This window comes from Protopterus annectens, chromosome 8.part0 (assembly GCF_019279795.1).
Source record: "Protopterus annectens isolate FY-2018-M chromosome 8.part0, PAN1.0, whole genome shotgun sequence".
Taxonomy (NCBI): Eukaryota; Metazoa; Chordata; order Ceratodontiformes; family Protopteridae; genus Protopterus; species Protopterus annectens.
The window spans coordinates 818,355,017-818,368,932 of NC_056741.1; the positions used below are offsets into that span (position 1 = coordinate 818,355,017).

General features: G+C 33.0%; 1 protein-coding gene and 1 long non-coding RNA gene across 2 annotated transcripts in view; one reads left to right on the top strand and one right to left on the bottom strand.

Moving 5' to 3' along the window:
- WAS (WASP actin nucleation promoting factor) overlaps positions 1-13,916 on the bottom strand; it is a 749,592-nt gene that overhangs the window by 337,941 nt on the left and 397,735 nt on the right. The window contains exon 4 of the mRNA XM_044080287.1: positions 6,667-6,763. Within this exon, the coding sequence (XP_043936222.1) occupies positions 6,667-6,763 (97 nt within the window). The remainder of the gene's footprint in view (positions 1-6,666; positions 6,764-13,916) is intronic.
- Positions 1-13,916, top strand: part of LOC122809072 — a 514,410-nt gene that overhangs the window by 250,917 nt on the left and 249,577 nt on the right. The gene's annotated exons all lie outside the window — the stretch shown is intronic.

The window sequence follows — 13,916 nt, forward strand, 5'->3', positions numbered from 1 at the left end:
ACTTTGAACTGTAGCTTTCTGCTTGTGTAAAATGCCCCTTCAAATCAGGCAATCCTAAACCACTTTGTTCTATTGGGAGGATTGACTTATCCCACTTGACTCTTGCCCTCTTCTCCTCCTAGATAAAATCCTTCAAATCTTTATTAATTATCATCCACAACTTATGCTCTTGTTGATACATATATGCATGACCTATGTATAAAACTAAGTGAACTAAAATGTATCTTGTTATTCATTTACATAGGCACACACTTCCAGTTTCCAAGTTTTTTATTATTTTTTGTTTAGTCTCTTCCGACATATTCTTAGCTGCCATAATGGAATTGTTTTTAACCCATACTCATAAATACTTATTTTATCATGTCCTCATCCTGAAAAAGCTTTGAACTGTCTGAGAATGTTCCACAACACTGAGATGTCCTTTTCTGGTTTTATCAGGTACAAGATAATGTTGTCTGCAAATAAAATCAGCTTTTCTTGATTACCATACCAATTATGTATAATTATGTATGTAATATAATGCAAATAACAAAGTTGAAAGTGGACCTTCCTATCTAGTTCCTCTGTTCAAACACAACTTATCAGAGAATAGCCCTCCCACTTTTATTTTGCCTCTGATCCCTCATATATCCTCCTAATTAACCTTATTATTGTATTATGGAATGCAAATGCTTCCATTTCCTTACTCATATAATTCCAACTTCATCTGCTGAAATCCTTTCTCTGCATCAAGACCCACCAACGACAGCAGTATTTTCTTATATCCTCATTCCCTCTGGATCATTATTGTTCTATTAATGTTGAAAAATGTTTATCTCCCCTCCACAAAACCACATTGATTCATTCTATAAATGTTGGCAATACCTTTGCCATTCTTTGAGCCATTATAGACATAAACACATTATAAACATAAACACTTTGTAATTACAGTTTAAAATTGAAATAGAGCTATATGAAGCTGGATTTGATGGACATTTACTGTTTTTAGGTGTTACAGCCACCAGAGATTTTTTTCCAGTTTATTAGTGCTTCCCCTCCTTTTAAAATGGTGTTAAAACCTTCCCACTCTTTAGCACTTTCTTCCCTTCTATCCTCCAAACTTCCACAGGAATACAGTCTATTCCTGGAGACTTTTTTAACCATTTTTATCTCATCTCCTCTTGTCTTAGCTGTTAGTTGTTGAGCCTCATCTATCGCTAACCTTGGCATATTTAAGTCTTCCATAAATATTTCCATTTGTGCTTTTTCTTGATTTTTACCATTTCTTTATTTTATACAAATTTACATAACATTTCTGAAATATCTCCAATGCGTCTACAGCAGCTCTGGTTATTTTACTTGTAATAGTTTCCTTTAATTTGGCAACAACCCTTTCTAATTTCTGTTACCTAAGTTGTTTTGCTAAAAGTTTTTGTGCTCTGGAGAGTTGCATAACAGCAATCTTTCTAAATGCATGCATATTGTCCATGTACTCTCTATTTTCTCTTTAGCACTGTACAGTTGCACCTCTTCTTCTTCTGTGAGATTCCCCTTATTCTGCAATACTTCCTTTGTCAGACCCTCTAAATAATAGTTACTTCTTAATCTCATTTTCTTTCATTACTACCTTATTTTTAAATCCACTTTCATTTTATCCCACTCACTAGCTATAACTTCTGGAGTATTTTCTGTCTTCCCTAATAACTCCTAAATGATTTCTACTGCCCATTCCTTAAATTCCTCTCTTTTTAATAGGTAGGCAGGAAGCAATCATGTCTAATTTTACTTTCTCACCCTGGATTTTTATCTTAGTTATTGTTGGCACATGATCCAAAATTGTTATTGGATATGTGTTAAGGCTCTCAATTAAATGCATGTGTACACATTGAAAGTATATATAAATTATGTCTGTGTTCCTACTGCTGAATTCACATCTTTCATACCAAATATTTTCATATATTTCTTTAGAAATCTATCCTTCTTTGTTATATTTCCCTTCTAGGCCCTAAAGATACAACATCATTGCTGCAAATCATATTCTAGTCCCCACCTATAAGTAATATTCCCTAGTGAAAGCTGATTATTTATCCCAACAATTTCTTACAATAAGGACAGTCTTAGGTGGAATATAAATACATATCAGCCTAATCATCATCACTTGCCAATAGCCCCTTACTATCACAAATATGTCATTGTTATCTTTTTCCCATCTTCTATCAGTATTGGAGTACCTCAAGCAATTAATATGAGTACTTCTGTTTTCCTTTGTCCCTGATATTATTCTGAATATCAGTACTGAAATTCTTTCTTTATCAAATTCACATACCCACTTCTTTCCAAGTGTGTCTCCTGTAGCATTGCTATTTGCACCCTGCATTTCTTAATATAATTAAATATTCATTCCCCTTTATCTATACTTGTGAGACCATTCACATTCCAAAATAATATGGAAGGTGTCACCATTATAGTAAGAAGTCATTATTTCCACCTATTAGATATGACAGCTATTTTATAAAATGTCTGTTTCCAGATTTTTTTGATACATGCACCCACTAATATTTGGCAGGTTGATCCTTTATAAATGTTTTTTTTTATAATATCCAATTAAACCTATGTCACATGTTACATGACTTTTTCTTTATTTTGATGAAAACCCTCAAGCAAAACAACAAACACACCCTCAAAACACCCCCATAACCTGTTAACTTAATACAAAACACAGAAAACTATGTACATCTTTAAATTATTAAGTTTAACCCTCCTAATAGGAACAATTGTCCCAAACAGGCAGCTATGAACACAGGTCTTATCTAAGCTAAATCTGAGGTTATACATGCTAAGTTGCATATTACTGAGTTCCTACTTACAAACATTTGATGTTTTTAACTTTATTCCTCTCCCAGATGTAAAAAACAACATGCATACTTTCATAAAATATTAATGTTTAGCTTTGAAAAAAAACAGTGCTGTTGCTTGATTTTATTGCTCTATGATCAGCTGGGTCTCCATGGGAATGTAATAAAAATGTAGCTCTCAGCTGCAGGCTTTTAAAGACAAGCTGAGACATTTATTGCCAAAGGAAAACTTTTCATTACATTCAGTGTTCTCTTATTTACTTGCTTCTACTTAACACTTGTTATTAGATTAAGCTAAGGGGCTTAATCCAGGCATTTACCTATGCAAAAGTAAGAGAAAACATATTAGCTCTACATATATTATGATCTCTGTACTTTTGTACCCCATCCCCTACCTCAGCAACCCAAGATTATAGCCTATTAATTTAAACATGCTTTTTTCTAGCCATTCTTCTCTTTTGCATTGTAGTGCCTACATTTCTTAATACTAAAAAGAAGAAAGAAAGAAAGACAAGGAAATGAATGGCATTGTACTTTAGTATCTTTATCACATACAACAATAACTAAAAAGTCTTTATTATAAAACATGCACTTTATGTCATGAAGCGTTTTAAAGAAATACTGTTAAGAACAGAAATTGTTTTTCTTACAGTTACCTTTTTCCTTTCTCTTCCCTCCTCCTTAGTGTTCTTTCAAACATTAATGACATGAAGTAAGGCAAATACCTTTCAGTTCCCAACATTGTCAACAAAAGTCTTTATTTCCACCTTTTCTTGTACAGCCATATTTCAGAAATGCAGAAATGGGATTGATGCTTTATAATCTTACATTTATTCACTATTGTCTGTGTTGGTGGTCTTCTTCCTGTTCATCTCCATCTCCATACTCTGGTTCAGTTCCATAGTACTCCCGATTTTTCTAGTCAACTCCTGTGCTTTTTTCTCTATCTCAAGTATTTTCCTTTGTAAGACTGGAAAATGTTTCAATGGTAAACTTTCTCTATATGCTTTATTATCAGGAGAATGAAAAGTAAAGTCCCTTCTTGCTTCATGGCTTACTTTTTGTTGGACACATTTGTATTTCATCCTTACCCTTTTCTATATCAAAAATGACTTTGATCCTGGACAGAGCACACTGAATCTCACACCTGCCTCTCGACATTCCCTGATTGTTGGGGTAAATTTGTTTTTCTTTCCCTAGTGTACAGTGAATAATCATTTTTCATAAACACTCTACTGCCTCCGTCCTTTAATACTTTGCCCTTTTGCCATAGTTTTGTGAGGATCAACCCTTTCTGCTGGTAGGATTTTATCGTTACTAATGCAAGTCTTGGCTGCTTTCCTATGGTCAGGTTTGGAGCATAAACATGTTGTGCCCTTTCAGTTAATAGTTCCTGCTGTGGAATACCAGTCCAGTTGCTTATTTGTGCCTTCATAAAATAAATACTTTGTCTGTTCTAATTTCTCTGGTACAGCAGAAAATCTCAGACTTTTCCCATGTGCCCTGTCCTCTACCTCTATGATTTTTTGAAACATCTCTTCTTGAGCAGTCTCATACTCAGCAAGCCTTTTCTTTGTTTCAGCCACTGGTTTTTGAAGTTTTATCAGCTCATCTCAATATTCATTTAAAGCTTCTTCCATTTTGTCCAGTCTTTTGTTATTTGAGTTGCTATATTCCTTCAGCTTTTCATTTATTTTAATCAGCTCTGAGCACATTTGACTTATTTTTTCCTCTAGTTTACTGGAAGCCATGTCTTGTACCAAAGCTGGAGCTTGAACTGCTTTTTGCTGAACAGTTGCAGGATTCTTCCCAGTCAATGTTTACTTTCACCTTTTCTAGCTGTTTCTTTCAGGCTCTCTTAGTTTCTTCATTGCTGGCATCCAAGCAGTGTACTTACTATCTAGGAATGGAATTTGTTAAAAGTGACATAGTTCCTGACCCTTGTTTTTCAGTTTCTTTTCTCATGCTGGGAGAGCTGAAGTTATGCCAATGATCAGCGTGCAACCATCTTAGAAAGCCTGACTGTGTGAAATATTGTTAAGAGAAAAGTATTAAAAAAAGACAGCACTCAGAAGGTAACAGAGAACTGTCTACTCTGGGATAGATTGTCCTACACCAAAGTGAACTTTACTTTAAGTTTGCAAAACTAGAGTAAACTCACCATGAACTGTGAATCTGATTTTTGATAAAACAAAGTATGAATATCTGTTTGTTAAGTAAAGTGTGTTTTATTGGCTATATGAGACCTGTGTTTTATTATTTATGAAATATGTTAATTCCTTGCATTAAGAAGGTGTGTTTAAACAAAAACTGCCTGTTTATTTTGCTGAACGTATGTGAAATGTCTGATGAAACTACGTTTCCCAAAGCTCTGAGTCCTGATAACAATATATCTTTGAGGAAATGGGAATCATTTGAGATAATATTTCCCTGTGGAACGTGATAATTACTCAACTGAAATCAGCTACTCCAGTGTATTACAATAGTCACAATGTAGTAGTTTAGACAGAAATGTACAGAGAAGGTGGGTTCCTCTGCAAGAGACAGGTGGCCATCAACCTTTGTTTATCCTGAGGAGGATTTGTTCCTTTTCATATGTCCATATTATCACTCCACAGATTTTATCCTGCAAGGTCTATAACTTTTGTTTGGTGCAGGCTATGGTAGATCTAATGATTGAGAAGGTGTGTTTAAGAGCAAGGGGTAAGATGTCCTTTCCAATAATATATTTTGCCTGATTTGTTGGCAGATTACTCACACTGTAGAAAGTTTACATCTTGGCAATGATTCTAATTCCAAATATAAGAATGTATAGATGTAAGAGATTCTAGACAAGTTAATGGTGTTACAGTACACTGTTGAAGCTGATTATTTATTTGCTTGCTAGAGTAGATTGTCGTCAAAACCTTTTTTCAGCTACAAAATATTCTAAAAGCTCTGAAGTTTCAACATACATTCTTAAAAGAAGATAGCATTGCTAGAACAAGAAGACTATTAATTAATGATTGTATTATTCTTATGACTATAATTGCAGTGGTGCTTTATGCAATTAAGCAAAGTAATCATCATGAGACAGCACAGGTAAAAGGATAATGCAGACTGAATAAATAACTGTTTTGTGGGAAAACATCAGAGAACTTACAAACATAAGTGCAGCAAGGAAGAGCATAAAGTTATATATCAATGAAAGGGTAGTGATAAAATTAATTATTAATTATCAACGTGCCCCATTTCATTGTGCCACACAGGAGGAAGTTAAGTGTAAGGCAGGAATAGTTGCACAAGTGTCATAATAACAGGGGCCTGCTCTGTCTCAGCCATTCCTTGGTTCTCAGCTCAGCCATGCTTCTACTCAGAATTTACCAGGTATCTCAGACAACTGGGCACAGCGGTTCACCATTTCTAGTAGTTATTTTCCTGAAGTACAAAACAAGACCTTGACAATTACTGAGGGTAACTTACAAAGTGAGGCTACTAGTGTAGGAAATCTGTAGTCTGATTTCTTGATGTAAGTGAACAGTTTCAGAATACAAAGCTTTCAGATACTAACCTAGGTTTATCCATTTCTGTTTGCTCCCCAACTTTAGTGCAAGGACCCTCCCTTCCCCACTTGACATTCACGTTCTAGCTACATGGCAAAGTCCCATGTATGAATAACAGGCAAAACAAGACAGTTTACAAGATAAAGTCACACCTGCCTGTGACTGTAAGTATAGTGATAAGACAGCTTTCCATGGGCAGAAAGGAAGTATAAAGTCAGAGTTTATTCAAAGGAAAAGCAAAAACTGTATCAACTGACAGTGTGGAGAACTGCTGCATTTTTTTCTCTTACCTTGTCTTTGATGTCGCTTTTGAATTTTCTCTTCAACAACAGATTTAAACACGTCTGCTTCATAGTCATCTGCAAAATTCAGCCCTGCATGGCAGTTCTAAAGAAAAATCCGCAACACAATTAGCTTTTATGTGACTGGTTGTGTATTTGAGTTTGTCTGTACCTGCACGCGCATGCATGCATGTGTGTGTGTGTGTGTGTGTGTGTGTGTGTGTGTGTGTGTGTGTGTGTGTGTGTGTGTTTGTATGTACTTGTGTGTGCATGTGTGTTTGTGTCTGGATGGATGTGCACTTTTCACGTACAATCACAATGAAAAAACTACAACAAAATATGAAACATTTTATTCTTGTCTGTAAAGCCTTATGCATGGTACAGGTTTACTAAAACTGGTTACTGCAAAGCCAGAGTGCTGCAGGCTAACTATATTTTATTTCAGATTACAAGTTGAGCCTAATATTTCTAATAGTTCAAGAAAATTGCTTATAAACCAAAATTGGCCCTTCGAAATGCAGGGTCTATCTTTAGTGAATATACCGGGGAACCTATCCAACAATCAAGAACTCTAACATGAACAAATTCAAGCTAAGAGGTGGCCTATTTATAGACATGACTAGAGCCTTTGAGACAGTAAATCACAAGCTACTCCTCCACATACTAGACAAATTTAACTTTGGTGACTTTAGTAATCAGGTGGTTTGAAAACTATCTACATAAGAGAACCTTTCAGGTATATGCAGGAGGTTATATATCTAATTTTGCTACCATTAATTCATCAAGGTTCTGTCCTTATCCCATTACTATTTTCTATCTTTATCAATAACCTTATCACTGATCTTCCACAGCTGAATATACTTACGTAGGCTGATGATCTTCTGTTACTTGAATTCAGTAAATACATCTCCCTCCTTCTGGAAAAGCTCCAGATAATTTCTCTAAATTGTGTCATTGGACAAATAATAATAATGATAAACTGCTCATCAGTTCCATCAAATCTTAATGTCATGATCTTCAGGACTCCTCTAAAGTTCCCAAAACATTATCCATTAGCTTATTAGATCCCATGGGAAACCCTGTACCCCTGGTAAGAGAACAAAAATGTCTTGGACTAACATAATATACTTCACTCACCTTAACAATGTTTTCTGATGATATTATTAATAAAACCCTCCACCAACTAAAGCTATGCTATAAAGTCTCACACCTACTTACTTCTTCCACTCGTAGAGCCTTAGCAAGAATGATTCTTATTTCCAAAACTGAATATGGACTTTCTCCAATTAGTCCCATTAGTCTTGTACCACTTTAGCATAAATACATATAAAATTAAAACTTTCAGAACTTTCTTTTCCTTCTAAGGAGAATGTCAAACTTACAGATCTATCACTGAAAACCCTTTAGGGACTTTGTTTTCTGTTTTCCCATTATTTGGAACAAAACATTATGTTAGTATTAAGTTAAACATCGATGGAAGTATGGAAATAATGTGTTTAGTTGTCTGTTTCTGAAAGCATCCAGGTATATTATCAGGTCCTGGGGGTGATAAGATGTTAAACCATGGCCCCATCTGCTTGAGTTGGTAGTAGTACAGGTGGATATAAACGATACCACAACAAAAAGAGTAGGGGTCCTTTACTCAACAAATACTTATTTGTTGTATGTACAGTATATACATAATGTATAAAAACAATATTTACATTATTCACAAGATTATGTATGAAGTATTTACATCTCCTTCTTTGTAATATTATTTACACTTAAAGCATTAAAAAAATAAATACACTTTTATCTTACACCCTACTGTAATTTCCATAACCCATAATCTTATCTTTTTCAGCATTTCTGATAAATCACATTTAACATTAAAACCAATTTATTTAATCCTTTGATTCCAAATTATCCACATAACATTAAATACTTTCCTATCTACCTTCTGCACATAATCTTTGTCTTTAGCCTTATAAAAATCATAGTGGATCATATCCATATTAATATTTTCATAACTCTTAATTTACTCTAGTTAATGTACACCATCTATCACACAACTTCCCTAGCCACCAAATATAGCACAACCAAAAGATCCAAATGCGGTAACAAACAGGAACAAGTGAAAAGATAAAAAAAATAGCTTTTATTCAATCATCTTTCTAGCGCCTTGGTGTAACCACCTTTAAAGACTCTAAAAAACATTTGTAAACAGTTCCTTATATACATCCAGCCATAAATTAACACACCATAATTATTCAATTAAACAATTAAAATAAACACTTTTTAAAGCAAACACTTCCAATTTATTTAATTATTAAGCCCCATAGGGGCTAATGTATTGTATTTTAAAATAGATATAGACTCTTTGTGTAAAAGTTTGTCTTTCAACAACAATTCAATGTACATCATCTAGTTTTTTTTCCATAAACTCAATTCTTTTACATTTCAAAAAGACATGTTCAGCAGGTTCTTCTTTATCACAGCAATTACATACCTTTTCACTTATTTTTATAAGGCATATTCACTTTGACTAGCAATTCCTTTATTGTCAGCCTCCAAAGAAAATTATAACATTCAACCATTTTTTTAAATCTGTCATTTCTTGCTTTTATAGATTTAGTTTTAACTTGTTCTAATTCTTTTCATGGATATATGAAAAAAACTTTCTCTGTTATGTTTTTATACCATATTTTCTTATTTTACAAGTCCTTCATACTTAGTTTCCACATTATATTTTTTTCTTGATATGCTTTCATCTCATAATTCATATACTCTCTTTCTATTTTATAATTTTTCAACATATCCAGTACTTTTTTGTATTTACTTTTAAACATTTTACTTATTGAATTTTTATTCTTATCTGTTAGTAAGTTAATAATTTTATGTAAATTCAAAGAAACAGCATAAACAATAGGATTTATCAATACCAAATGGCCATTTCCTTTCTCTATATATAACACTCCTCTTTTTAACAGATTAAGGTAAAAACTCTTTATAAAGAAAAAAAATAACACTAATAATTTCTTATATAACAAAGGAATATTATAGCTAAATTGGATAGATTATCTAAAGCAACACAATTCAACAAACATATTTTTTCCTTAAGTGAAAGTCTAAAAGTTTTCCAAAAAGCACACATTTTTAATTCTTCTTATTACATTTTCCCATTGTAAAAATACAATAGCTTACTTAATTCTTATTCATAATACTTTTATTTCCTTTAAATTAAATTCAATATGTTTTATTTTCACCTCATTTTCAACACCTTTACTTTCTCTATATTGAGATTCATACCAGTTTTTTAGACATTCATTCAGCTTATTTATAATTTATCCCACCCCACTCAAATATTTAGAAATCAAAATAATATCATCTGCATAAGATAAAATTATAGGTATATCAATATCTTCTTCTGTTTTGTAACTAACCTTGCTAACCACCTGATTAACCTACCTAGTTACTATATTCATAACCAGTGAGAATGTAATGCCACTCACAGGACATCCCTGTCTTATACCTCTCTTAATACTTATTTATTTACTCAATAACCCATTGATTAATACTTTTACTTTATTCTGCTCATACACTATTACACACACATTTTTTCACCTTCTTACTCAGTTTATATCCACTGAATATATCCCATAACATGTCATGTTAAACAATATCAAATGCTTTACTTAAATCTCTTAAGTACTCTTTCTTGTCTATTAATTATATCATCTTCTGTTTCTTTAAAAATCATCAATAGTTCTTGACATCCTCTGCTTTTAATACTATATATCATCTATTAAGATATTCTAATGTTTTAGCTCTATTCTTTTCTGTATAACTTTCATAAAAAAAATCTTATAATCAGTATTGTTCAAACAGTAGGTCTCCAATTATTTATATCTTTTCTTTTACTTTTTTCCATATAAATTTGAATATTCTATAACATAAATCTTTATATTTAAATCTTACATTTAATCACTCATTTAAAACTTCTAAAAATATTTCTTTTGTCTGTCATATTTTTATGCATTTAATATTCTATCCCATCTGGTCCTGCTGCAGTATTCACATTTACTTGTCCTAAAATTCTATCCAGTTCCTCAATTTCTATTCTCTTTTCCAAATCCTTAGTCTTGCTAAGAAAAAGTTTTAACTTTCCATATCACATTATCTTTCTTGCCCATCTCTTTAAACATATCTTGAACATATTGTACAAATTGTTTACTTTTCTCTTAATTCAATGCATACATTTATTTTTCTTTACTATTTTTTTATTATTTTTTGTTATGGAAAACAAATTCAATTAAAATATTATACCACTTCTTCACTTCTTTCCTCTTCTTCACTTGCCATCCCTCTTTTTAAAAATACATCCACCATTCTGACCAATCATTTTAAAATTGCCTCATACTTATATGGTCTTCTCATACTTCTAACTTTTTAGTTTCACCTTCACCTACCCATTCTACCTCATTCAGCCTTTTTGGCCTTTCCTAGCCTAATACCATCTACGTTATTTTTTTAATTCTGTCCAAATAGCTTTATGATGCAAGAACCTTGTTTCTATTGTACCTTCATCTTTTGTCTACAGTCCTTCAGCTATAAGAAAATAATCTGTCTGTGTTTTATATATTCCTCTGCTATAGGTCCATATATATTGTTCTTCCACAAACTTAATTTACCACATTTCATAATTTCTATAACTTTTCTACCATCATTCCCTTTTTCTTTCTCAAGTCACATTTGAAGTCTCCCAATATTATAATATCCAAGTTAATAGATATATAAAGACATGATTCAAAATTAAGTTAAACATATTTTCTCTGCCTTTGTTAGTCACGTATACATGTTGTTGTGTCTTTTGGCTTATCCCGGTTAGGGTTCGCCACAGCGGAACTCCGGTCCACTAATGTTTGGTAGTGGATTTTTACGGGCCAAGTTACCAGCCCTGACGCACAACCTTCAACGAAGGCATGCCCATTCATGCATGCCTCCACACAGAAGATGCTCTAGCTGAGAATCGAATGGGACAACGTCTTGCTGTGAGGCGACAACGCTACCGCAGCACATATACATCTAACACTATTATTCTATATACCTTATCTTTCCATCTTACATATAACGGTTATCTTACCCATTAAAACTAAAGTTATATCAAGAACTTTAACTGTCATTTTAGTAAATATTCCAATTCCTGAACATAGATCTTGTCCTAATTTCCAAAATATCTTATTTCCCCACAAAATCTCAGCTTGCAGTCTTTCTTCCTTTGTTAGAAAACATGTGTCTTCTAATATAAGAATGCCACTATCAAATCTTTTACATCATCCTATAATTGCCAGTCTTCTAATACTACATTTAAAACTATTAACATTTAGTGCTAGTATCCTGAAATTGACACTGTTCTTATTCCAAGAAATCCTATGTAGAAAAAAGAAATAAAGCCTTCACCCTTTTCCTTTCTTTTTTTTAAATATTTACTCTAATGCATTTTCTTTTCATTTCCCCTTATCCTTTTACTAATAGATTTTTTATTTCTAACTATATTCTAACTCACATCTTCCTCATCACTAATTTCCAACCCTTCTTCAATATTTAACTCTTGTTCTTCATGAAATGAACTTCTACCTTAATTTTTTGTTTTTAAGCATTTTAACGACATCCTTTTCCACATTTTTTGTCCCTGTTCTTCATGAGTTGCAGCTTCTATAATCTCTTGAGTTTGTTCTTGCTTTTGTGCAATGCATTTTCATTTAATCCTCCTTCCCTTCCTTACAGTCCATCCATGTGTCCAGACTTATTAAAGTCATAACATTTTAACTCATATTTTTTTTGCATCATGTCCTATTATACCACATAAAAATCCTTTTCATATAATCATCAATCGATTGATCTGTTTTTCCACAACAGAAACAAGTTTTACCCCAATATTTCACAACACCTGTTTATCCTTCTACATTTATAATGCTCGGAATATGAATAATGTTTTCATTCTCTATTTTTAACATCACATTACAATCCCATCCCTCAGTTCATAAACCTCCAGTAGTTCTTTGCATCTGTTACTTAAATGTCTCTTTAAAGTGTACTTTTCCATTTCATCTCTAAAGTGTACATTATTTTTTTTTCTTAGTTTCTTTCAAAAAAGGCTTTATCATATCCCTCAGTTCATAAACCTCCAGTAGTTCTTTGCATCTGTTGCTTAAATGTCTCTTTAAAGTGTTCTTTTCCATTTCATCTCTAAAGTGTACATTGTTTTTTTTTCTTAGTTTCTTTAAAAAAAAAAAAAGGCTTTATCATATTAACATTCCAAAGCACAAAATCTTTTTTTTATTTTCAACCCCCCCCTCAAATCTTTTCCATCTCCTGTCCATTTTCAAAAATAATGTCACAAAAAATCTTTGTTTATATAAATAAAAGCTCTTACCTCTGCTGGTGAAATGCCTACTGGAGAAATAATGCTGTCCCATATATCATACCTCTCCATCTCTCTTTCTTCTTTACTGAAAATTATTACTGTGTAATTTCTTCTTTATTTAATTTCAGTTTATCCACTGCTCCTTTTTACCATTTCTCTTTCACCATGTCAGCATACGTTTTCACTATTTTTTCAGCTTCCTTATGTATGGACTTAGTCCCTTCATTCTGAATTTTGTCCATTATATTCTCCCATGCCACATCCTTTCCACTTTCTGGTTCACTTTCACTTATCAATTCTTGTAAAATAACATCCTGAAACCCTCCTGACTGGAGAGTTGTAACCACTACTTAATTATAATCCACACTATTGTCATTGAACAGTTCCTGCTGAAACCTGGTTTCCGAATCTTGAGAAAGCACAATTATCTTCCCCCCATGACACCATTTACCTCTAAATATTCACCAGCTCACTGTGAAGTCTCGATTGACTTCATCATTGTAACATTCTCTTCTTGCTCCACTCCTGTTAACTCACTAACCATCAAATTCTTTCCGCCTTCCAAATGCAACACATCTAGCAATGTAGACATAACTGCAAACTTTCTTCTTCTCTGAGCCGCTTATGTGCCCAGAAAGGAAGAAGGAAGCATAACATTTGCAGCTGTTCCACTCACCAACAAATGGGTCAGTAGGGGAGGTTACCTGATGCCCTGGCTAAATTTTCTCTAGTAGTATAAATACCACTTCAGGTCTCCCCTGAAAAGAGGCTACTAGCCTAGTGGGACTAAGTCAACAAATGATAAATATATATAATCACTTTTTGTTTTAGATGAAGCAGACACCATGTCTAA